The following is a 26318-nucleotide window of genomic DNA, read 5'->3' as shown; positions in this document are numbered from 1 at the left end:
TCATTACATGTCTTCATCTCTCTGCTTGTTTTGTAGTTGTTCTGCAAATTTTCTTGTTTCCTCTGGATCCGAGAATAGTCTGTTTTGTTGCCCTGGAATAACTATTTTAAGTACCGCTGGGTACTTTAACATAAATTTATATCCTTTTTTCCATAGGATCGTTTTTGCTGTATTGAACTCCTTCCTCTTCTTCAGGAGTTCAAAACTTATGTCTGGATAGAAAAAAATGTTTTGACCTTTGTATTCCAGTGGCTTTTTGTCTTCTCTTATTTTCTTCATTGCTTTCTCCAATATATTTTCTCTTGTTGTATATCTTAAGAATTTTACTAAAATGGATCTTGGTTTTTGCTGCGGTTGTGGTTTCGGGGCTAATGTTCTATGTGCCCTCTCTATTTCCATTTCTTCCTGTAATTCTGGTCTTCCTAGGACCCTGGGGATCCATTCTTTTATAAATTTTCTTGCCTTCTTCATCTTCCTTAAGGCCCACTATCTTTATATTATTTCTTCTATTATAGTTTTCCATTATATCTATCTTCTGAGCTAACAGCTCATGTGCCTCTTTAACTTTTTTATTAGATTCTTCTAATTTCTCTTTTAAATCCTCTACTTCCATTTCTACGATTATTTCTCGTTCTTCCACATTATCCACTCTTTTTCCTATCTCTGATATGACCATTTCTATTTTATTCATTTTTTCTTCTGCACTCTTAATTCTTCTTTTTATCTCATTAAATTCTTGTAATTGCCATTCTTTCACTGATTCCATATATTCTTTAAAAAAAGATATATCCATTGTCCTGCCTTTCCCTTCTTCTTCCATCTCTCTATGTTCTTCTTCTTCTTCCTCTGGGTTGGCCATCTGTTGTTTCCTTGTTTTCTTTTTGCTCTCTTCTTTCTTGTTCTCGTTATTTTCTATGTTCTCTTCCTGTTGCTGTGTTGTAGCTGTCACTCTCAGCTGTGGAGATCGACTCCTCAGCTGTTCCCCCCTCCCGTCAGTGTGTTTTTTTTCATGCGCGGTTGCGCACTTTTACTCGGCTCCGCGAGCCATTTTTGTAGTCCCGAACTCGGGACTTCCACCGACCTTAGGGAGCGGGCTTCTCTCTCCGCGGCGGGCCTCCTCGGACAGGTAAGGCCTTCACCTTCTTCTTCCGACGTTCTTTCATCTTCTCTTCTTCCCGTTGCTTTCGACTTTTCTCTCTTCGCTGCCATTTTCTTCTCACCTTTACTTTTACTTTGTTTTAATTTTTATTCTTGTACCTTCGTGTTTTGTGCGTTTTTTTTCAACTTTTCCGGAGAGGGCTGGAATTCCCTGACCGGCCACTACTCCATCACGTGACTCCTCCACATACCACCTTAAGTAATCCCTATGCCTCCTAGGCTAATCTGCTTCCAGAATGGAATGGGTCTGGATGGAACTTCCATAACCAGAACCAAACTCCCTGCTTTAGTCATCAAGCTGAGTTCAAGGTCAACTTGCATTACTCTCTAGAATTACAGAGGGGCCACAAGTTGAAGTAGGAATAGGCCAGTCAGCCTCTTCAGCTTGTTCCACCATTCAACATCATTGTGGTCCATTTTGTCCATGCTGACCATGGTTCCAAACTGTTAATCTCATTTGCCTACATTTGGCCCATATCTCTCCGAATCTTTCCCATCCATGTACCTGTCCGGATGACCTTCACATGCTATAAATGCCCCAGCTCTATCACTTCCTCTAGGAGTTCAATCCACATACCCTCCACTCAGTGAAAAGGTTGCCCCTCAAGTCCGCTTTCAACCTTTTCCTTTTTAAATATATAAAGCCCTGTTTTAGGGCTCCCAACCCTAGGAAAAAGACTAGACCATGCCTCATATATTAAAAACATCAAAGGTTCCCCTCCCACCCAGCCTCTTTCATTCGAGCAACAACAGTCCCAGCCTATTCCAGTCAAGATGCTTTTGAATCTCTTTTACACTCTCTCTCTCTCTCTCTCTCTCAAGTGTAATCAGATCCTTCATGCACTGTGGTGACCAGAACTACACTCCAAACTCCATGAGTACAACCAATGTTTTATACAGCTGTAACATGACATCCCAGTTTTCTTGTACTCAGTGCCCCAGCCAGAAGGAAATTGTGCCACACCTCTTCATCACCTGTTCACTAATTTCAGGGAACAATGTACCTATACCCCTTGGTCTCTGTGCCTGGCAACACTCAGCAGGACCCAGCCATTGAGTATGTTATGGCAAGGCCAAATTTAGATTATTGTGTGCATTTTTGGTCATTAACTCCAGAAAAGAGATCAATAAAATTGAAAGAGTGCACACATTTACTGGGATGTGGCCAGAACTGGAGGAACTGAGTTGCAGGGACAGGTTAAACCAGTGGTTTTCAAACTGCTCCCGAAACTCACATTCCACCTTACGTATTCCCTATCCATAACTGCTTTTAAGGTGGGATGTTGGTGGGAAGGGAAGGGTGAGAATCACTGCTCTAGACCCAATTGTTACTGAAATGTTTTGCTTGAGAAAAATTGTCATTGGCCCATTTCCTTTGGAGTTCTGAAACCGTGCACATAACGAGTCAATGAGGGCCGATTAAAACAGTGGTTTTGAAACATTTCCTTTCCACCCACATCCCACCTTAAGTAATCCCTTACTAATCACAGACCTTTTATGGCATAGGGATTACTTAAGGTGAAATGTAAGTTTAGGGAGACAGTTGAAAACCATAGGAAAGTTAGGACTTTACAGTACAGTTTTGGGCTCCTTATTTAAGAAAGGGTGTGCGGTGTTGGAGAGGGTTTAGAGAAGATCCACAAAAATGATTCCTGGAATGAAGGGATTAGCAGATGGGGAATGTTTGACTGCTCTTGGACTGGATTCCTTGGAGTTCAGAGAATGAGGGTGGAACCTCAAAAGCCCGGACAGAGTAGACACGATAAAGTTGGTAGGGAAGTCTAGAACAAGAAGGCACAACTTCAGGATTGAAGGGTATCTATTTAAAACAGAGATGCATAGGAATTTCTTTAGCCAGGGAGCGGTTGTTGAGTGTGTTTTAGGCAGAGATTGATCGGTATTTGAATAGTCAGAGTAGAAAGATTACAGGGGGAAGTCAGGGAACTGGGGCTGAGTGGGAGAATAGATTAATTCATGATAAAATAGCGAAATGGACTCAACAGGCCAAATGGCCTATTCTGCTCCTGTGGTCTTATAGTCTTTATTCCCTGGAGCACAGAAGAATGAGGGGAGATTTGATTGAGGTATTTAAAGCTATGAGGGGGATAGAGAGAGTAAATATAGATAGGGTTTCTCCACTGAGGGGAGGTGAGATACAAACCAGAGGACATGGGTTAAGGGGATGGAAGGGGAAAGGTTTAGGGGGAACTTCTTCACACAGAGTGTGGTGGGGGTATGGAACGAGCTGACAGCTGAAATGCCGAATGTGGGCTTAATTTTAACACAAGAAGTATTTGGACAAGGACACGGATGGGAGGGGGATGGAGGTAGGTCAGTGGGACTAGGCAGAATAATTTGCACTGAAGGGCCTGTTTTCTGAGCTGTGTATGTGTTCACCTTGTTGGTTATCTCGGCTGCACCATTTCATCGGATGCAAGGATCGACAACGAGATAGACAACAGACTCACCAAGGCAAATAGCGCCTTTGGAAGACTACACAAAAGAGTCTGGAAAAACAACCAACTGAAAAACCTCACAAAGATTAGCGTATACAGAGCCGTTGTCATACCCACACTCCTGTTCGGCTCCGAATCATGGGTCCTCTACCGGCATCACCTACGGCTCCTAGAACGCTTCCACCAGCGTTGTCTCTGCTCCATCCTCAACATCCATTGGAGCGACTTCATTCCTAACATCGAAGTACTCGAGATGGCAGAGGCCAACAGCATTGAATCCACGCTGCTGAAGATCCAACTGCGCTGGGTAGGTCACGTCTCCAGAATGGAGGTCCATCGCCTTCCCAAGATCGTGTTATATGCCGAGCTCTCCACTGGCCACCGTGACAGAGGTGCACCAAAGAAGAGGTACAAGGACTGCCTAAAGAAATCTCTTGGTGCCTGCCCCATTGACCACCGCCAGTGGGCTGATATCGCCTCAAACCGTGCATCTTGGCCCATCACAGTTCGGCGGGCAGCAACCTCCTTTGAAGAAGACCGCAGAGCCCACCTCACTGACAAAAAACAAAGGAAGAAAAACCCAACACCCAACCCCAACCCACCAATTTTCCCTTGCAACCGCTGCAACCGTGTCTGCCTGTCCCGCATCGGACTTGTCAGCCACAAACGAGCCTGCAGCTGACGTGGACATTTACCCCCTCCATAAATCTTCATCCGCGAAGCCAAGCCAAAGAAGAAAGAAGAAGAGAAAAAGTATGTGTTCAAAATTCTGTCCTCACCTTCTTTCCTGCCTGATGTACATTCTCCTTGATCTTCTCAGTACTCAGTAGCCTCAGTCTCGGAAATACTCAGCCAGCGGAGTCTCCAATGTAGAGTGCTCCCTATACTCACACAGAACAGCCCCTTTCACCCATCAACTCTGTGCCCAAATTAAACTAAAATTCTGCTGCTTGCACATGATCCCTTCATTCCCTTCCTATCCAGAAGCCTCTGACATGCTGCTATCTTATCTGCTTCCAGCACTAACCCTAGCAGCCTGTTCCCAGCACCCACCACTTTTAGTATCAAAAAACATGCCCTGCCCCTTACCTTTCAACTTTTCTCCACTCATTATCATCCAATTGCACAAGTCAAACCCTGTCCTCAGTGCAAAACAGACAGAACTCACATACAACAATACATATACGCGGAACAAGTATTCATCTATTCAAATAAATGTTGTTTTGTACATATGAGAGTCTTGGATGGTCAGTGCGTGCAGTTCCTTTGGTTATTCAGTATTCTTACTGCCCGTGGGAAGAAGCTGTTTCTCAGCCTGGTGGGGCTGGCTCTGATCCTCCTGGATCTCTTCCCCGACAGGAGCAGCTGAAAGATGCTGTGTGAAGAGTGGAAGGGGTCCTCAATGATTTTGTGCATCTTCTTCAAAAAACGATCCTAGTAGATCATGTTGATGGATGGGGGGGTGGGTAGGGAGACTCCAGTGATCCTCTTTGCCAATCTCAGGTGTGGATTCACCTCTGATCCATTTCTCTGAGGCTCTGTAATGCAGACAGCCAAGACGCTCTCAATAGAGCTCTTGTAGAAGATTGACATAATGGTGGCCTGTAGCCTTGTCCGCTTCAGTTTTCTCAAGAGGTGGAGTCGCTGTTGCACATTCCTGACAAGTGCGAATATGTTGAGAGTCCACAATAGGCCACCAGTTAAATGAACTCTACGTGGGAGGTTATTTCAGAAGTTAATACTTGGAGGGGTTGTAAACTGGATTCGAAATTGGCTGTGTGGGAGCAAACAGAGTGGCAGTGGATGATGCTTCTCAGCCTGGAGGCCTGTGACGAGTGTTGTGCCTCAGGGATCAGTGCTGGGACCACTATTGTTTGTTGTCTATATCAATGATCTGGATGATAACGTGGTCAATTGGATCAGCAAGATTTCTGATGACACAAAAATAGGAGGCTTTTTGGACAGCGAGAAAGATTTTCAAAGCTTGCAGAGGGATCTGGACCAACTGGGAGAATGGGCCAAAATTGGTAGATGGAGTTTAATGCAGACAAGTGTGAGGTGTTGCATTTTGGAAGGACAAACCAAGGTAGGTCATACACAGTAAATGGTCGGGCACTGAGGAGTGCGGTGGAGCAAAGAGACCTGAGAATACACGTACATTGTTCCCGGAAAGTGGCACCACAGGTGGACAGGGTTGTACAGAGAGCTTTTGGCATCTTGGCCTTTAAAAATCAAAGTATTGACTATACGAGTTGGGATGTTATGTTGAAGTTATTGAAGACATTGGTGAGGCCAAATTTGGAATATTGTGTGCAGTTCTAGTCACCGACTACAGGAAGGATATCAATAAGATTGAAAAAGTGCAGAGAAGATTTACTAGGATGTGGCTGGGTCTTCAGGAATTGAGTTACAGGGAAAGAGTAAACAGGTTAGGACTTTATTCCTTGGAGCAAAGTAAAATAAGGGGAGATTTGATAGAGGTTTACAAAATTATGAGGGGTATAGACAGAGTAAATGTGAGGCAACTCTTTCCACTGAGATTAGGAGAGATAAACACGAGAGGACATGGCTTTATGGTAAAAGTGGAAAGGTTTAGGGGGAACATGAGGGGGAACTTCTTTCAGAGAGTGGTGGGAGTGTGGAATGAGCTGCCATCTGATATGGTGGGTGGGGACTTGATCTTGAGTTTTAAGAATAAATTGGATAGATGTATGGAGAGGTCTGAGGGTTTTGGAATGGGAGCAGGTTATTGGGACTAGCTGAACAATGATTAGCACAGACTAGAAGGGTCAAACGGCCTGTTTTTCATCCTGTAGCATTCGATAGTTTATGGAACTTATCAGTGATCTGTGCCATTGGCCATTGCCGCCCTGGGTAAATGGAGCTGGCTGTGCACCCTATCGATGACTGCCTTGTCCTGTCTATTGGGAATCATCCAAGAGCATACGTAACTGCACTGGGAGGGTCATGGTCAATGCTGAGGATGTGCCAACAGAGAAGCGATGAATAATGTGCTGGTCTTACCTGTGCCCAGTGATTCTTAAACACCATGAAGCAGGTCTCTGGGTCAGCAGTGAGCGGGCTCTGGGAGCCTGTGGAACGGCTCACCCTGCTCCCGGTGCTTCTGGGATTCAGCTTACTCAGCCAGCTCATTCTCTGTAGATTGGATGCTGGGTGTCAGGGAAGGATAGGTGTGAAGAGTGGGAGAAAGGTGGGTGGGGGGTGGGGGAAGAGAGGGTGCAAGGGAAGCGAGGGGATGCAATTCCTTCGGGGCGTGTCTCCGTGCTCTGCAGTTGGTGTCCTGCTGGTGGACGGATTCATCCTGTCTGCAGGTGCTTCCCTTCCATGTTGTCTCAATCACACTGCACAGATGAAGCACACAGAGAGGTAAAGGTTAATTCACGAGTTCACAATAAAACAGCAAAATGTGCACATCTTCAAAATTCACAGTGATGCTCTGAACGTATGTTCAATGCAAACCTCCCACACAACCCTACGCACAAATCCACTGGAGGGGGGCTTCCAGGACAAAAGTCATAATCTCTCTCAATACTGGCACACCAGGGTTCCACTGTGCCCAGGGATGACCTTAATCACTGGATGAACCCAAGGGATCCTTTGTGAACATAGCACCCTCAGGGATGATCAATACAGGATCCCCCCCCCCACAAACTACAACTGTGGAAGCAATGCTATACCTGGATTCTCTTGGGTTTCCAAGAAACTCAACTATGAGCAAGGCTGGTGTTTTATAAAAGGAAGGACTGAATTTTTACAAAAGCTTGAGATTTCTCATCCCAAGTTTTGGGATGGAGCTGTAATCTGTAATCTTGTTCTTAAAATTGCCAGGAACACTGGGGAAATAGTGAGTATTTCACTGAGTCCCATGGATACTGTATACCCCTCTCTCTCTCTCTCTCTCACACACACACACACAGACACACACACACAAACTAATGCAATCATCAACCCTGCATATCCACACACACATTTCCACAAACCCCCATGCAATCCTTGCTCCATGAGTTCATACACAAACACAGGCACGCAAATATGCACATAGACCCACAAATTATCAATCCCACCCCCCCCCCCCCCCCCACCCACCCCACACATTCAGATATCTCTCTCTGTTCCCAACATGTGCATAAGGAAACGTCTATAAAACACAGCTGACATGGCACAGGTACACAACTAACTCACAAATGCATGTACACAACACACAGATATTCTCTCTCTCACTCACACACACACACCCCCTTCTCCCTTAAAGTATGTGGTGAACGACTCACGGTGAGCTGTGGCTCCAGGCCCCAAGCACTGCTGAGGTGTTGTTTCAGTTCCATTCACAGCAGCATTGTGTCTCCGTGACAGGACAAATGCCAGCGCACGGCGAGCTGTGCTGTTGCAAGGCAGGGTCAGCTCCCTCCACAATCCACCAAGGAAATACTCAGCACGCTCCACAGCAGCCGAGAATTCTGGAGAGCACCCTCACTGCCAGATATTGTGAATGGTGAGACAAACAATTGTGTTAATCACCACACACGTCATCCTTTGCCAGAGCTGCAACTGCCTGCATTCCCTCCTCAGTCCGCACTCTCCCTCCAGATCCAATATCCTCCTGAGAACCATTTTAACCCCCCTCCCCCCACCCCTGTCAATAATGATGCCAATCAGCACCTCTGGGGGCTCACACACTGAAAATGTCATCAGATAACCTCCTTCCACAAAACCTGGCTTCAAATAAATAACTCCTGGGAGGGTCAAGGCATTTCCTGAAGAAAATTGTTTTTCAAAAAGGGATATACTTCTGTGAAAGCCTTTGTAGGTTTCTGCAGGAGTCACATCCAGAGGGAGAAATTACTCCTTCCCAACGAGGGTGTGTTCTGATGTGTAATGTACAATCATTCCTCTCTTGATTCTTCCCACTCGGTGACACATTCACAATGAAGGGTGTGCAAATAAATCATATGTTTTGTGGCAAGAATTCCAGAGAGGAGGAGTCAGGAGGTTGAGGGCAGAATTGTGAAGCTCAGTTATTTCATTGTCCAGTAGAGAAGCCATCTGATTGTGTCACCCCTCTTCAACTGTCTCCAATCCCGTCCCTCCTTCATCCACCTCCTCCTCAACTCTCATTCGACTCTCACATGTGGTAGGAAATAGCTCCCAGTGGGATCAGAAGACTATAAGATATATGAGCAGAAGTAGGCCATTCAGCCATCAAGGCCACTCCACCATTCCATTTTGAGCTGATCCATTCTCCCACTCCCCTGCTTTCGCCCCATAACCCTTGATACCCTGGCAATTCAGATACCGATCAATCTCCGCCTTAAGTATACCCACAACCTGGCCTCCACAGTCGCTCATGGAAGCAAATTCAGAATCAGAATTTATTGTCATGAACTTATCACAAAATTTGCTGTATTGCAGCAATGTTACAGGTGCAAATATTAAAGCTGTAAATTACATTATAACATTAATAAATTAGTGCAAAAAGAAGAGAAAGTGAGGGAATGTCTGTGGGTCATTGTCCATTCAGAAATCTGATGGAGGAGGGGAAGAAGCTGTTTTTATAATGTTGAGTGTTCATCTTCAGGCTCCTGTACCTCCTTCCTGATGGCAGCAGAGAGAAGAGGGCATGGCTTGGGCGGCGAGGGTCCTTGAGGATAGAGGTTCACCACTCTCTGGCTAAAGAAATTCCTCCCCATCTCTGCTTTAACCCTGAAGTTGTGCCCTCTTGTCCTAGACTCCCCCACCATGGGAAAAAACTTTGCCACATCTACTCTGTCCAGACCTTTCAACATTCTATGAGGTTCCCCCCTCATTCTTCTGAACTCCAAGGAGTCCAGTCCAAGAGCCATCAAATGTTCCCCATCTGCTGATCCCTTCATCCCAGGAATCATTCCTGTGAATCTCCTCTGAACACTTTCTGATGCCAGCACATCCTTTCTTAAATAAGGAGCCCAAACCTGTCCCCCGTACCCCAAGTGAGGCTTCACCAGTGTCTTATAAACCCTCAACATCACATCCCTGCTCTTGTATCCTATTCAGGACAGGAAAGTTTTGGCCAGTGGCATCATGGGCATTAGTCTTAACACCATTAAGGACATCTGCAAAAGGCAGTGTTTCAACAAATCAGCCTCTATCATCAAGGACCCACCATCCACGCCAGGCCCTCTTCTCACTGCTGCCATCAGGAAGGAGGTCCAGGAGCCTGAAGACAAACACGGGTGGTACAAAAACTGCTTCTTCTCCTCCACTGTCAGATTTCTGAATGGACAATGACCCAGACACGACCTCTTCTCTTTTATTGATTTTTGAAAATGCAATTTTTAGCAATTTTTACATCTGTGAAGCTGCACAAAACAATGAATTTCATGCCACGTGTTCATTACAATAAATTCTGATTCTCCTTCTTCTACTCCAGATATGAACGTCAACATTGGATTCACCTTCTTCACCACCGACTCAGCCTGGAGGTGAACCTTTAGGGTATCCTGCACGCAAGTCCCTCTGAATTTTGAATTTTCTCTCCATCCAAATAACAGTCGACCCTTTTATTCTTTCTGCCAAAGTGCACGATCATACACTCTCCAACACCTCTTCACCCATTCTCCTACGTCTCTCTCTGCAGCCTCTCCATTTCCTCATCAGTATTTGCCCCCTCCACCTCTCTCTGTATCATCTGCAAACTTGGCCGCAAAACCATTTATTCCACAATCCAAATCATTAATATACAAGGTGAGAAGAAGTGGCCCCAACACTGCCCCAGAATAGGATCCCTTTATTCCCACTCTCTGTTTTCTGCCAATCAGTCAATACTCAACTCATATTAGTATCTTTCTTGTAATTCCATGGGCTCTCATCTTGTTATTATCGGGTCTCACAGATTTACCACTCCAGTATTGGTCTTTCTATAGACCATTACAGCACAGAAACAGGTCTTTTGGCCCTTTGTATCTGTGTTGAACCATTATTTCTGCCTAGTCCCACTGACCTGCATCCAGTCCATAGCCCTCCATTCCCCTCCCATCCATGGACCTATCCAAATTCCTCTTAAATGTTAAAACTGAGCCCACATTCACCACTTCAGATGGCAGCTCGTTCCAAACTCCCACCACTCTCTGTGTGAAGATGTTTCCCCTCCTGTTCCCCCTAAACTTTTCCCCTTTCACTCTTAACCCATGTCCTCTGGTTTGTATCTCACCTCCCCTCCATAAAGAAAGCCTCATCTTTGCTGGAGGATATAATGAAGGAGCAATTAATGCAGAATTAAAGGATGCTGGTGAGTCCACATCGATTAATTAAACACACACGGACCCTCACTGAGGGATGGGTCTCCCACACACTGACCCTCACTGGGGGAACAGGTCCCACACACTGCCCTCTCTAGGGAACGAGTCCCACACATACTGACCCTCACTGGGGGACGCGTCCCACACACACTGCCCCTCACTACCGAATGGGTCCCCCACACACTGCCCCTCTCTGGGGGAACAGGTCCCACACATACTGACCCTCACTGGGGGTTGGGTCCCACACACACTGGCCCTCACTGCAGAACGGGTGCCCCACATACTGACCCTCACTGGGTGTACGGGAACCACACACTGACCCTCACTGGGGGAATGGCTCCCACACAATGACCCACACTGGGGGAATGGGTACCACACACTGACTTACTGGTGATGGTCTGATCTTTGCAGTCCCTCATGTGAACCCCATAATGTAGAAAAATATCAAAGGAGGGGGAGCAGAGAGAGAATGGGAGGAGGGAGAATAGAGCAGCAAAGTGAGTGAGTGCAGTCTGGCAGAAATCCATACTGGGCATGGGTTTCACGTCACAGCGGGGTGCTGGGACAATGAATGTGGGAGTGGGATGGTCAGAGGGTCAAGGCAGAGGAGTTATGTCCCACGTGGTGCCATTCTGAGGGTTATACACAGAAAACTAAAATGGCATTTACAGAGGAGAATACTAAAAGCCAATTCTGAATAACACACAACTGAATTACAATGAAGACTTGCTATCCCTCCTGATACTCCTCGACCTGCTGAGTTCCTGCAGCAGATTGCTTTGACTGATTTGTAATTCCTGACACAGTACACCACTCAAAGAGCTTTAATAATTATTCCCTCCAACTGACATGAGGTGGTTTTGCTCAGTTAAGGCACTGCTGTGCTCCAGGTAATTTCACAAGACGTGTCTCTCAGGGTGAACTGATAGAGAGGCAAGGGGTACAAAAAGTCAGGATCTTTACCCAGTGATCAGGGCACAGTTTTAAGACGAAGGGGAGATGATTTACAGAGGAGCCGAGAGGCAGGGTTGGCATAGAGAGTGGTTGATATCTAGAAATTGTTCCCAGAGGGGGTGGTGGAATCAGATATAATTACAAAAATTTGGAAACATGTAGACATTTAAATTGGTAGGAGACGAAGATTATGGATCTAATGTACACAAACAGGGTTTATGTAGATGGGCATAGAGATTAGTGTGGAGTTGGTGAGTCAAGGTGGCTGTTTCTGTGCTGTGCAGGAAGGGAGCACAGTCACAGCCTGGTACAGGAGTAGAGTCACCTTGAAAACTGCTCCAATGACAGAAATGCTGAGCCTCCGCTAATGTGCTTCATCAGGAGGCTGCGACTATAAATGATTTGTTCAATTACTTCGTACAATGTCAGAAACCAACAAAACTGTCTTCACCAGAAAGTACATGGATCACAAGACCCAAAATATGAAGGTAAGAGACAGAACAATTTTATTTAAACCCCAAGGTCAAACAAAGTCAAGATCCCTCTACACCACACATGTCAAACTCTGGCCCACGGGCCAAATTTGGCCCGTGATATAATTATATTTGGCCCGCAAGATCATATCAAAAATGTATTAGAGGTGGCCCGCTGGCCGCCGCGCCAGTAAAGCGCATGCACAATAACCGCTGTGTCCCAGGGTGAGAGAGAGAGAGAAAAATACTGGTCCTTGAAAAGTAGTGGTGGGTGGTTTTATAAACACGCTGTCATGTCCCCCCACCCACCCCCCCACCGCAGCGCGGCCTGGGGAAGCCAAGGCCGCTTCCCAGCGCCCGGAACCCCAGTGGCAACCCCAAGCATTTCTTGGAGCTGCAGATGGAGTCGGGACGCCGGAGGTAAGATTGGGGCTCCCCGCCGGGCGATGGGGGCGCCGGCCGCCCTGCGCCTTCCCACCGGACCAGCGGCGGGTGCCCGGAGTACACTTGGAGAGCGAGGCTGGTCGGGCAGGTAGAGTGGAACCCCCCCCGCCAATCTCGGGAGTGGCGTGGGCTGGATCGGGATTAGCCGCGCTCACCTGCTCCTCCACCGCTGACCGGGATCCCAGCGCGGTCCTGAGCGCGGAGATTGCCCTGGAAAGGTCCTGGGACACCGGCACGGAAAGAAAAGGGGGTCCGGGAGAAACTCAGCAGTTCAAGGGGGGTCCGGGAGAAACTCAGCAGGTCAAGGGAGGTCCGGGAGAAACTCAGCAGGTCAAGGGGGATCCGGGAGAAACTCAGCAGGTCAAAGGGAGATCCAGGAGAAACTCAGCAAGTCAAAGGGGAATCCGGGAGAAACTCAGCAGGTCAAAGGGGGGTCCGAGATAAACTCAGCAGGTCAAGGGGGAGGGTTCTGGGAGAAACTCAGAAGGTCAAGGGGGGGGGGTTCCGGGAGAAACTCAGCAGGTCAAGGGGGGTCCGGGAGAAACTCAGCAGGTCAAGGGAGGTCCGGGAGAAACTCAGGGGGGCCTGACCTCGCCAGGACCGTTGCCCAATCCCCCTCCCTGCCGCAGGCCGACCCGCGACTCACGGTGACGGGGCCGCTGATCCCCCGAGATGCCGCCCTGCAGCGAGAGCCGATACCCCGCACTGTCGTTGTCCAACCCGATCGCCCGCAAACCCCACCCTCCCGCACACAGGCCTGAGTAAGTATTATGAACTTTAATCTCAGGATAAAACGATCTTCCAATAGTTTCATGTCATAGTGATAAATATATTCCTGATTAAAAATGGTCCTGCACCTGGATACAAGCTCATTAGGCATAAAACTTGAAAAGTGTGTAAATCAAAGGATATCTGTACCAATGGAAAAAGGGCATGGCAAATAACCCTGCTAGAGTTCATGCCCACAATCAGTCACCCATTTGATTGTTTCAGGAATCATGTTATTCTCCCACATTCTCAATAGCCCTCAGATTTTACTATTCGACAGCACACTAGCAACATTTGACAAATCCTCTATAGAGAAATATTATTTATTGAATATTTTATTTCTCATTTGTTAATGCTTCTGGAAAGATTTTATCCAAAACTATTATTAAACATTTATTTTAATAAGGAAAAGTTTAACATTACATATGTTGAAAGAAGAGAAAACAAGCAGATGTTGTTGAAAATTTTCAATAAATATTTAGTTCGGCCCTCGACTTAGTCCAAGTTTTTAATTTTGGCCCTCCGTGAATTTGAGTTTGACACCCCTGCTCTACACCATCCCATCACCCACTCCGGGCTTCAGACTCAGAGTGAAGCTTCCTGCGTACCGTACCATCTCACATTCCCATGGTCAGACACAGAGTGAAGTTTCCACCACACCATCCCATCACACAATCCCGGGTTCAGTCGCAGAGTGAAGCTCGCTCCACACCATCCCATCACACACTACAGGGGACAGACACAGAGTGAAGCTCCCTCCACAATGTCCCATCACACACTTTCGCAGTCACATAGTGAAGCTCCCTCCGCACTGTCCCATCACACACTCCAGGGTCAGAAACAGAGTGAAACTCCATCAACAACATCCCATCACGCACTCCAGGGATCAGACGCAGAGTGAAACTCCCTCCACACCATCCCATCACACCCTCCTGGGGTCAGAATGAAACAACCTCCACACTGTCCCATCACACAACCCCGGGGTCAGACACAGAATGAAGCTCCCTGCGCACCATCCCATCACACACTCCCAGGGTCAAATACAGAGTGAGGTTCCCTCCACACGGTCCCATCACACACTCCCAGGGTCAGATACAGAGTGAAGTTCCCAGCACACCATCCCATCACACAATCCCGGGTTCAAACGCAGAGTGAAGCTCGCTCCACACCGTCCCATCACTCACACCCAGGGTCAAATACAGAGTGAAGCTCCCTCCACACGGTCCCATCACACTCCAATGGTCAGACACAGAGTGAAGTTTCCACCACACCATCCCATCACACAATCCCGGGTTCAGACGCAGAGTGAAGCTCGCTCCACACCAGCCCATCACACACTCCAGGGGTCAGACACAGAGTGAAACTCCATCAACAACATCCCATCACACACTCCCGGGATCAGATGCAGAATGAAGCTCCCTCCACACCATCCCATCACAAAGTCCTGGGTTCAGATGCAGAGTGAAGCTCGCTCCACTCTGCGTCTGAACCCGGGATTGTGTGATGGGATGGTGTGGTGGAAACTTCACTCTGTGTCTGACCAAGGGATTAATCAAGAGAGCAAAAATAAATTACGAAAGTAAGCTTGCGGCAAATATAAAAACCGACTGCAAAAGCTTTTATAAATATGTCAAGAGGAAAAGATTGGTGAAATCCAGAGTAGGTCCTTTGCAGTCGGAATCAGGGGAATATATAATGGGGAATAAGGAAATGGCAGACCAATTAAATTCTTATTTTAGTTCTGTTTTTACAAGAGAGGATACAAATAACCTCCCAAGGATGTTGGGAAACATAGAGACTAATGCAAGGGAGGAACTGAAAGAAATCAGTATCTCTAAGGACATGGTCTTGGGGAAATAGATGGGATTGAAGGCAGATAAATCCCAAGGGCCTGATAATCTACATCCTAGGGTACTCAAGGAAGTGGACATTCAGATAGCAGATGCTTTAAGAATTATTTTCCAGAACTCGATAGACTCAGGATCAGTCCCCATGGATTGGAGGGTAGCTAATGTTACCCCACTATTTAAAAAGAGGGGTAGAGAAAAAGCAGGGAATTATCAGCCGGTGAGCCTTACATCAGTAGTGGGCAAAATGATGGAATCCATTATTAAGGATGTAATAGCGGAGCATATGACTAGCAGAGAAGGGATCGGACGGAGTCAACATGGATTTACAAAAGGTAAATCGTGCTTGACAAATCTATTGGAATTCTTTGAGATGGTGACAGGTAAAATAAATGGGGGAGAGCCAGTGGATGTGGTGTACCTGGACTTCCAAAAGGCCTTCGATAAAGTCCCGCATAAACGACTGGCTTCCAAAATCAAGGCTCATGGGATTGGGGGCAAAGTTTTTTTTTCACACCATAAACCACATTGACCAAGATACATACATTTTCCTTTTCAAATATATACAGTGTCATTTTCTCCCCGCCCCTCCCTCCTCCCGTCCCACCCTCCCTACCTCCCCCCCCATTCATTTAAAGTACAAAATCTAAGATACATTAAACCAGTCAAACAATGTTGTCACTCAATAAAAATAAACAAGAAATTCCATTGAGTCAATTCTTTTCATTTCCTTCTCCTTTCATTAATTTAGGTGGTAGATGTCCCCAGTAGGTTTTCTCTATTGTGTTTCATGTATGGCTCCCATATTTGTTCAAATATTTCAATATTATTTCTTAAATTATATGTTATTTTTTCTAATGGAATACATTTATTCATTTCTATATACCGTTGTTGTATTCTCAAATTATCTTCTAATTTCCAGGTTGACATAATACATTTTTTTGCTACGGCTAGAGCTATCTTAACAAATCTTTTTTGTGCACCATCCAAATCAAGTCCAAATTCTTTGTTTTTTATGTTACTTAGGAGAAAGATCTCTGGGTTTTTTGGTATATTGTTTTCTGTAATTTTATTTAATATCTGATTTAGATCTTCCCAAAATTTTTCTACTTTACATGTCCAGATTGCATGAATTGTTGTTCCCATTTCTTTTTTACAACAAAAACAGCTATCAGATACTGTTGGGTCCCATTTATTTAACTTTTGAGGTGTAATGTATAGCCTGTGTATCCAGTTATATTGTATCATACGTAACCTCGTTTTTATTGTATTTCTCATCATTCCAGAGCATAACTTCTCCCATGTTTCCTTCTTTATCTTTATATTTAAATCTTGTTCCCATTTTTGTTTAGTTTTACCATTTGTTTCCTCATTCTCCTTTTCTTGCAGTTTAATATACATATTTGTTATAAATTTTTTGATTGTCATTGTATCTGTAATCACATATTCAAAGTTACTTCCCTTTGGTAACCTCAGACTTCTTCCTAATTTGTCCTTCAAGTAGGATCTCAATCGGTAATATGCCAACACTGTATCTTGAGTTATATATATTTGTTCAAAGGATAATAATCTATTTCCTGAAAAACAATTTTCTATTCTTTTGATCCCTTTTTTCTCCCATTCTCTAAAGGAAAGGTTATCTATTGTAAAAGGGATTAACTGATTTTGCGTCAGTATTAGTTTTGGTAATTTGTAATTTGTTTTATTCCTTTCTACATGAATCTTCCTTCAAATATTGAGCAGATGATGTAATACTGGAGAACTCTTACGTTGTACCAATTTTTCATCCCATTTATATAATATATGTTCAGGTATCTTCTCCCATATTTTATCTAGCTTTAATCTAGTCCAATCTGGCTTTTCCCTTGTTTGATAAAAATCTGATAGGTATCTTAATTGTGCGGCTCTATAATAATTTTTAAAGTTTGGCAGTTGTAAGCCTCCTTGTTTATACCATTCTGTTAATTTATCTAGTGCTATCCTTGGTTTCCCCCACTTCCATAAAAATTTCCTTATTATTTTCTTTAACTCCCTGAAGAATTTCTCTGTCAAGTGTATTGGCAATGCCTGAAATAGGTATTGTATCCTTGGGAAAATGTTCATTTTAATACAGTTTATCCTTCCTATTAGTGTTAGTGGTAAATCTTTCCAATGCTCTAAATCGTCCTGTAATTTTTTCATTAGTGGATAATAATTGAGTTTATATAGATGGCCGAGGTTTTTATTTATTTGTATACCTAGGTATCTTATTGCTTGCATTTGCCATCTGAATGGTGATTCCTTCTTAAATTTTGAGAAATCCGCATTATTCATTGGCATTGCTTCACTTTTATTTGCGTTAATCTTATAATCCGACACTTCTCCATATTCCTTCAATTTCTTATATAATTCTTTTATTGATATTTCTGGTTCTGTTAAGTATACTATAACATCAGCTGCAAATAAACTGATTTTATATTCCTTGTCTTTTATTTTTATCCCTTTTATTTTATTTTCTGTTCTTATCAATCCTGCTAGTGGTTCTATAGCTAACGTGAACGATAAGGTTGATAGTGGGCATCCCTGCCTTGTTGATCTGCTTAAATTAAATTGCTTTGATATATATCCATTTACTGTTACTTTCGCCAATGCTTTAATCCAATTAATATACTTCTCTGGTAAACTGCATTTTTGCAATACTTTGAATAAATAATTCCATTCTACTCTGTCAAAGGCCTTCTCTGCGTCTAAAGCAACTGCTACTGTTGGCGCTTTACTCCCTTCTACTGCATGAATTAAGTTAATAAATTTACAAATATTGTCTGTTGTGCGTCTTTTTTTAATAAATCCAGTTTGGTCTAGATTTACCATTTTCGGTACATACTCTGCTAATCTGTTTGCTAATAGTTTAGCTATTATCTTATAATCCCCCCCCCCCCCACTCCTGAGTTGCCCTTTATCCCTTGTCGGGCAACCACATCTCCCCTCTCCATTTGGATTTGCAAATTAACTCACAAGCGTCAACTGATTTTGCAGAGACCGTAACTCCTCCCCACCCAGCCCCCCCCCGGAAAAGATTTCAATTTTCATATATAACAAAGGTCACTCTTTTAATTCCCTCCTTATTTCCTCTATTCCCTTTCATTCCCTTATTAATTCTTATCTATACTCTATATATTTTCCTCTAAATACGGATACACTCATGTATACACATATATACATTCACATCTCTATATATATATATATATATATATATATACCCATATACACACATACATATAGTTCGTGGTCATTTTTACTCTCATTACATGTCTTCATCTCTCTGCTTGTTTTGTAGTTGTTCTGCAAATTTTCGTGCTTCCTCTGGATCCGTGAATAGTCTGTTTTGTTGCCCTGGAATAACTATTTTAAGTACCGCTGGGTACTTTAACATAAATTTATATCCTTTTTTCCATAGGATCTTTTTTGCAGTATTGAACTCCTTCCTCTTCTTCAGGAGTTCAAAACTTATGTCTGGATAGAAAAAAATGTTTTGACCTTTGTATTCCAGTGGCTTTTTGTCTTCTCTTATTTTCTTCATTGCTTTCTCCAATATATTTTCTCTTGTGTATATCTTAAGAATTTTACTAAAATGGATCTTGGTTTTTGTTGTGGTTGTGGTTTCGGGGCTAATGTTTTGTGTGCCCTCTCTATTTCCATTTCTTCCTGTAATTCTGGTCTTCCTAGGACCCTGGGGATCCAATCTTTTATAAATTCTCTCATATTCTTGCCTTCTTCATCTTCCTTAAGGCCCATTATCTTTATATTATTTCTTCTATTATAGTTTTCCATTATATCTATCTTCTGAGCTAACAGCTCATGTGCCTCTAACTTTTTTATTAGATTCTTCTAATTTCTCTTTTAAATCCTCTACTTCCATTTCTACGATTATTTCTCGTTCTTCCACATTATCCACTCTTTTTCCTATCTCTGATATGACCATTTCTATTTTATTCATTTTTTCTTCTGCATTCTTAATTCATTTTTTTAAACTCATTAAATTCTTGTAATTGCCATTTTTTCACTGATTCCATATATTCTTTAAAAAAATATATCCATTGTCCTCCCTTTCCCTTCTTCTTCCATTTCTCTATGTTCTTCTTCTTCTTCTTCTTCCTCTGGGTTGGCCATCTGTTGTTTCCTTGTTTTCTTTTTGCTCTCTTCTTTCTTGTTCTCGTTATTTTCTATGTTCTCTTCCTGTTGCTGTGTTGTAGCTGTCACTCTCAGCTGTGGAGATCGACTCCTCAGCTGTTCCTCCCTCCTGTCAGTGCGTTTTTTTTCATGCGCGGTTGCGCACTTTTACTCGGCTCTGCGAGCCATTTTTGTAGTCCCGAACTCGGGACTTCCACCGACCTTAGGGAGCGGGCTTCTCTCTCCGTGGCGGGCCTCCTCGGACAGGTAAGGCCTTCACCTTCTTCTTCCGACGTTCTTTCATCTTCTCTTCTTCCCGTTGCTTTCGACTTTTCTCTCTTCGCTGCCATTTTCTTCTCACCTTTACTTTTACTTTGTTTTAATTTTTATTCTTGTACCTTTGTGTTTTTGTGTTTTTTTTCAACTTTTCCGGAGAGGGCTGGAATTCCCTGACCAGCCACTACTCCATCCCGTGACTCCTTGGGCAAAGTATTGATGTGGATTGAGAACTGGCTGGCAGGTAGAAGACAGAGAGTTGGGATAAATGGCTTGTTTTCTGAGTGGCAGGCGGTGACCAGTGGGGTGCCACAGGGATCTGTACTGGGACCCCAGCCGTTCAATATTTACATTAATGATCTGGATGAGGGGATTGGATGTAATATCTCCAAATTTGCAGATGACACTAAGCTAGGAGGGGTTGTGTGCACGGAAGAGGGGGTCAGGAAGCTCCAGTGTGATTTGGATAAATTGAGGGACTGGGCAGATACATGGCAAATGCACTACAATGTGGATAAATGGGAGGTTATCCACTTTGGTAATACAAACCGGAGGGCAGATTACTATTTGAATGGCAATAGATTAAGAGATGGGGAAGTGCAGAGAGACCTAGGGGTACTTGAAGGCGAGCATGCAGGTACAGCAGGCGGTTAAAAAGGCAAATGGTATGTTGGCCTTCATATCAAGAGGGTTTGAGTATAGGAACAAGGATACCTTACTGCAGCTGTACAGGGCCTTGGTGAGACCACACCTGGAGTATTGTGTGCAGTTTTGGTCACCTTATCTAAGGAAGGATGTTCTTGCAATGGAGGGAGTGCAGAGGCGATTCACCAGGCTGATACCTGGAATGGCAGGAATGACTTATGAGGAAAGATTGTGCAAATTGGGATTGTACTCGCTGGAGTTTAGAAGATTGAGAGGGGATCTCATAGAGACATATAAAATTCTGGCAGGACTGGACAGAATGGATGCAGATGGGATGTTTCCAAGGATGGGAAAATCCAGAACCCGGGGCCATGGTTTGAGGATAATAGGCAAACCATTTAGGACCGAGATGAGGAGGAATTTCTTGACCCAGAGGGTGGTGAATCTGTGGATTACCTCACATTTATCCACATTGTAGTGCATTTGCCATGTATGTATGGAAGGTTAGTTATGAAGGCTGAGACATTAGGTATTAATGTTGAGATAGTCAAATGGATTCAACAGTGGCTCGAAGGAAGATGCCTGAGAATCGTAGTGGATAACTGTTTGTCAGACTGAAGGCCAGTGACAAGCAACATGCCTCAGGGTTCTGTATTGGGTCCCTTGCTGTTTGCCATTTACATTAATGATCAGATGATGGTGTGGTAAATTGGATTAGTAAATATGCAGATGATACTAAAATAGGTGGAATTGTGGATAATGAAGAAGGTTTTCAAACATTGCCGAGGGATTTGGGCGACTTAGAAGAGTGGGCTGAAAGACGGCAGGTGGAGTTTAACGCTGAGAAGTGTGAAGGACTTCGTTTTGGAAGAAATAATCAAAACTGGATAGTAAATGGGAGGGCATTGGGGAATGGAGTGGAGCAGAAAGATCTAGGAATAACAGTGCATCATTCCCTGAAGGTGGATTCTCATGTGAATAGGATGGTGAAGGGAGCTTTTAGTATACTGGACTTTATAAATCAAAGCATAGAACACAGGAGTTGAGAGGTATGTTGAGATTGTTCAAGGTATCAGTGAGGCCAAATTTAGAATACAGTATGCAGTTCTGATCACTGAATTATTGGAAGGAATATCAACCAGGTAGAGAGTGTGCAGAGAAGATTTACAAAAATGTTACGCGGGTTTCCGTATCAAGATTACAAAGAAAGATTGAGCAGATTAGGTCTTTATTCCTTGGAGTGTAGTAGGTTGAGGGGGGATTTGATAGAGGTATTTAAGATAATGAGGGGGATAGATAGACTTGATGTGGTTAGGCTTTTTCCTTTGAGGGTAGGAGAGATTGAAACAAGAGGTCATGTGTTAAGAGTTTAAGGGGCAAAAATTTAGAAGTAACATGAGGGGGAACTTCTTCACTCAGAGAATGGTGGGAGTGTGGAATGAGCTTCCGGGAGAAGTAGTGGCAGCAGGGTCCATTTGTGTCATTAAAAAAAAATTCAATAGGTATATGGATGGGAGGGGAATGGAGGGTTATAGGCAGGGTGCAAGTAGGTGGGACTAGAGGAGAGAGAACTAGAAAGGCCAAAATGGCCTGTTTCCGTGCTGTAATTGTTAAATGGTTTTATGGTTAATATTGTAACCCAGTGTTAAACAGTGACAGACTCGTACCCACCAATACTGTACCCAAGTGTTATATAATGCAGACCTGTCTCCTCCAGTACTGTACCCAGTGTTATGCATTAACAGAACCATCCTGATCAGTACTGTACCCCACTGTTACACATTGACAGACATGTCCCCACCAGTACTGAACGCAGTGTTATACATTAACAGAACCATTCTGACCAGTACTGTACTCCAGTGTTACACAGTGACAGACCTGTCCCCACCAGTACTGCACCCAAGTGTTATATAATGCAGATCTGTCTCCTCCAGTACAGTACCCAGTGTTATGCATTAACAGAACCATCCTGATCAGTACTGTACCCCACTGTTATACATTGACAGACATGTCCCCACCAGTAATGTACGCAGTGTTATACATTAACAAACCCATCCCCACCAGTACTGTACTCCAGTGTTACACAGTGACAGCCCTGTCTCCACCAGTTCTGTACCCGGGTGTTACACAGTGACAGCCCCGTCCCCGCCAGTACCGTACCCCAGTGTTATACAGTGACAGACCCGTCCCCACCAGTACCATACCCCAGTGTTACAAAGTGACAGACCCGTCCCAACCAGTACTATATCCAGGTGTTACAAAGAGACAGGCCTGTCCCTGCTAGCACTATACCCCTTAGCTATACAGGGACAAACCCATTCCCACCAGTACTGTACCTCGGTGTTACACAGTGACAGATCCATCCCCACCAGTACTAAACCCCTGAGTTATATAGGGACAGACCTGTCCCCACCAGTACTGTACCCCGGTGTTACATAGTGATAGACCCATCCCCACCAGTATTATACCCCTGAGTTATACAGGGACAGACTCGTCCCCACCAGTACTGTTTCTTCTTTGGCTTGGCTTCGCGGACGAAGATTTATGGAGGGGGTAAAAAAGTCCACGTCAGCTGCAGGCTCGTTTGTGGCTGACCAGTCCGATGCGGGACAGGCAGACACGATTGCAGCGGTTGCAAGGGAAAATTGGTTGGTTGGGGTTGGGTGTTGGGTTTTTCCTCCTTTGCCTTTTGTCAGTGAGGTGGGCTCTGCGGTCTTCTTCAAAGGAGGCTGCTGCCCGCCAAACTGTGAGGCGCCAAGATGCACGGTTTGAGGCGTTATCAGCCCACTGGCGGTGGTCAATGTGGCAGGCACCAAGAGATTTCTTTAGGCAGTCCTTGTACCTTTTCTTTGGTGCACCTCTGTCACGGTGGCCAGTGGAGAGCTCGCCATATAATACGATCTTGGGAAGGCGATGGTCCTCCATTCTGGAGACGTGACCCATCCAGCGCAGCTGGATCTTCAGCAGCGTGGACTCGATGCTGTCGACCTCTGCCATCTCGAGTACCTCGACGTTAGGGGTGTGAGCGCTCCAATGGATGTTGAGGATGGAGCGGAGACAACGCTGGTGGAAGCGTTCTAGGAGCCGTAGGTGGTGCCGGTAGAGGACCCATGATTCGGAGCCGAACAGGAGTGTGGGTATGACAACGGCTCTGTATACGCTTATCTTTGTGAGGTTTTTCAGTTGGTTGTTTTTCCAGACTCTTTTGTGTAGTCTTCCAAAGGCGCTATTTGCCTTGGCGAGTCTGTTGTCTATCTCATTGTCGATCCTTGCATCTGATGAAATGGTGCAGCCGAGATAGGTAAACTGGTTGACCGTTTTGAGTTTTGTGTGCCCGATGGAGATGTGGGGGGGCTGGTAGTCATGGTGGGGAGCTGGCTGATGGAGGACCTCAGTTTTCTTCAGGCTGACTTCCAGGCCAAACATTTTGGCAGTTTCCGCAAAGCAGGACGTCAAGCGCTGAAGAGCTGGCTCTGAATGGGCAACTAAAGCGGCATCATCTGCAAAGAGTAGTTCACGGACAAGTTTCTCTTGTGTCTTGGTGTGAGCTTGCAGGCGCCTCAGATTGAAGAGACTGCCATCCGTGCGGTACCGGATGTAAACAGCGTCTTCATTGTTGGGGTCTTTCATGGCTTGGTTCAGCATCATGCTGAAGAAGATTGAAAAGAGGGTTGGTGCGAGAACACAGCCTTGCTTCACGCCATTGTTAATGGAGAAGGGTTCAGAGAGCTCATTGCTGTATCTGACCCGACTACGCCGGTGTTATACAGGGACAGACTCGTCCCCACCAGTATTGTACCCCTGTGTTACACAGTGACAAACCGTCCCCCCAGTACTGTTCCCCAGTGTTACACAGTGACAGCCCCGTCCCCCCAGTACCGTACCCCTGTGTTACACAGTGACAGACCGTCCCCCCAGTTCCGTATCCCTGTGTTATACAGTGCCAGCCCCGTGCCCCCAGTACCATACCCCTGTGTTACACAGTGACAGACCGTCCCCCCAATACTGTACCCCGGTGTTACACAGTGACAGCCCCGTCCCCCCAGTACCATACCCCCGTGTTATACAGTGCCAGCCCTGTCCCCCCCAGTACCGAATCCGTGTTACACAGTGACAGACCGTCCCCCCAGTACTGTACCCCAGTGTTACACAGTGACAGCCCCGTCCCCCCAGTACCGTACCCCTGTGTTATACAGTGCCAGTCCTGTCCCCCCAGTACCGTACCCCTGTGTTACACAGTGACAGACCCGTCCCCACTAGTACTGTACCCGAGTTATACAGTGCCAGTCCCGTCCCCACAGTACTGTACCCCTGTGTAACACAGTGACAGACCATCCCCCCAGTACCGTACCCCTGTGTTACACAGTGACAGCCCCGACCCCCAGTACCATACCCCTGTGTTATACAGTGCCAGTCCTGTCCCCCCAGTACCGTACCCCCGTGTTACACAGTGACAGCCCCGTCCCCCCAGTACTGTACCCCAGTGTTACATATTGATAGACCCATCCCCACCAGTATTATACCCCTGAGTTATACAGGGACAGACTCGTCCCCACCAGTACTGTACGCCAGTGTTATACAGGGACAGACTCGTCCCCACCAGTACTGTACCCCTGTGTTACAGTGACAAACCGTACCCCCAGTACTGTTCCCCAGTGTTACATAGTGACAGGTCCGTCCCCCCAGTACCGTACCCCTGTGTTACACAGTGACAGCCCCGTCCCCCCAGTACCGTACCCCTGTGTTACACAGTGACAGACCGTCCCCCCAGTACCATACCCCTGTGTTACACAGTGACAGACTGTCCCCCCAATAATGTATCCCAGTGTTACACAGTGATAGCCCCGTCCCCCCAGTACCATACCCCTGTGTTACACAGTGACAGACCGTCTCCCCAATACTGTATCCCGGTGTTACACAGTGACAGCCCCGTCCCCCCAGTACCATACCCCTGTGTTATACAGTGCCAGCCCTGACCCCCCAGTACCGAATCCGTGTTACACAGTGACAGACCGTCCCCCCAGTACCGTACCCCTGTGTTACACAGTGACAGACCGTCCCCCCAGTACCATACCCCTGTGTTACACAGTGACAGACTGTCCCCCCAATAATGTATCCCAGTGTTACACAGTGATAGCCCCGTCCCCCCAGTACCATACCCCTGTGTTACACAGTGACAGACCGTCCCCCCAATACTGTATCCCGGTGTTACACAGTGACAGCCCCGTCCCCCCAGTACCATACCCCCGTGTTATACAGTGCCAGCACTGTCCCCCCCAGTACCGAATCCGTGTTACACAGTGACAGACCGTCCCCCCAGTACTGTACCCCAGTGTTACACAGTGACAGCCCCGTCCCCCCAGTACTGTACCCCTGTGTTATACAGTGCCAGTCCTGTCCCCCCAGTACCGTACCCCTGTGTTACACAGTGACAGACCCGTCCCCACTAGTACTGTACCCGAGTTATACAGTGCCAGTCCCGTCCCCACAGTACTGTACCCCTGTGTAACACAGTGACAGACCGTCCCCCCAATACTGTATCCCGGTGTTACACAGTGACAGCCCCGTCCCCCCAGTACCATACCCCCGTGTTATACAGTGCCAGCCCTGTCCCCCCCAGTACCGAATCCGTGTTACACAGTGACAGACCGTCCCCCCAGTACTGTACCCCTGTGTTACACAGTGACAGACCCGTCCCCACTAGTACTGTACCCGAGTTATACAGTGCCAGTCCCGTCCCCACAGTACTGTACCCCTGTGTAACACAGTGACAGACCGTCCCCCCAGTACCGTACCCCTGTGTTACACAGTGACAGTCCCGACCCCCAGTACCGTACCCCTGTGTTATACAGT

The 26318-nt window shown here is 45.7% G+C and overlaps 1 protein-coding gene across 6 annotated transcripts in view; it reads right to left on the bottom strand.

Annotated features, from left to right (window-relative positions):
- fhip1b (FHF complex subunit HOOK interacting protein 1B) overlaps positions 1-26318 on the bottom strand; it is a 100467-nt gene that overhangs the window by 48426 nt on the left and 25723 nt on the right. For 4 of the 6 annotated variants that reach the window (XR_011342366.1, XM_069892272.1, XM_069892277.1 and 1 more), the window contains exons 2-3: positions 7907-8108; positions 6639-6976 (exon numbers count right to left, since the gene is read on the bottom strand). Coding sequence is in view for 4 of the 6 variants with exons in the window: in XM_069892272.1 (XP_069748373.1) it covers positions 6639-6767 (129 nt within the window). In the remaining 2 variants the exon portion in view is untranslated. Of the gene's footprint in view, positions 1-6638; positions 6977-7906; positions 8109-26318 lie in introns of those variants that run through there. The other 2 variants (XM_069892274.1, XM_069892276.1) reach the window with 2 other exon arrangements.

Source organism: Narcine bancroftii, chromosome 7 (genome assembly GCF_036971445.1).
Source record: "Narcine bancroftii isolate sNarBan1 chromosome 7, sNarBan1.hap1, whole genome shotgun sequence".
Classification (NCBI taxonomy): domain Eukaryota; kingdom Metazoa; phylum Chordata; class Chondrichthyes; order Torpediniformes; family Narcinidae; genus Narcine; species Narcine bancroftii.
Note: the sequence above shows the minus strand (reverse complement) of the source record. Positions and strands in the feature narration are given on the sequence as shown.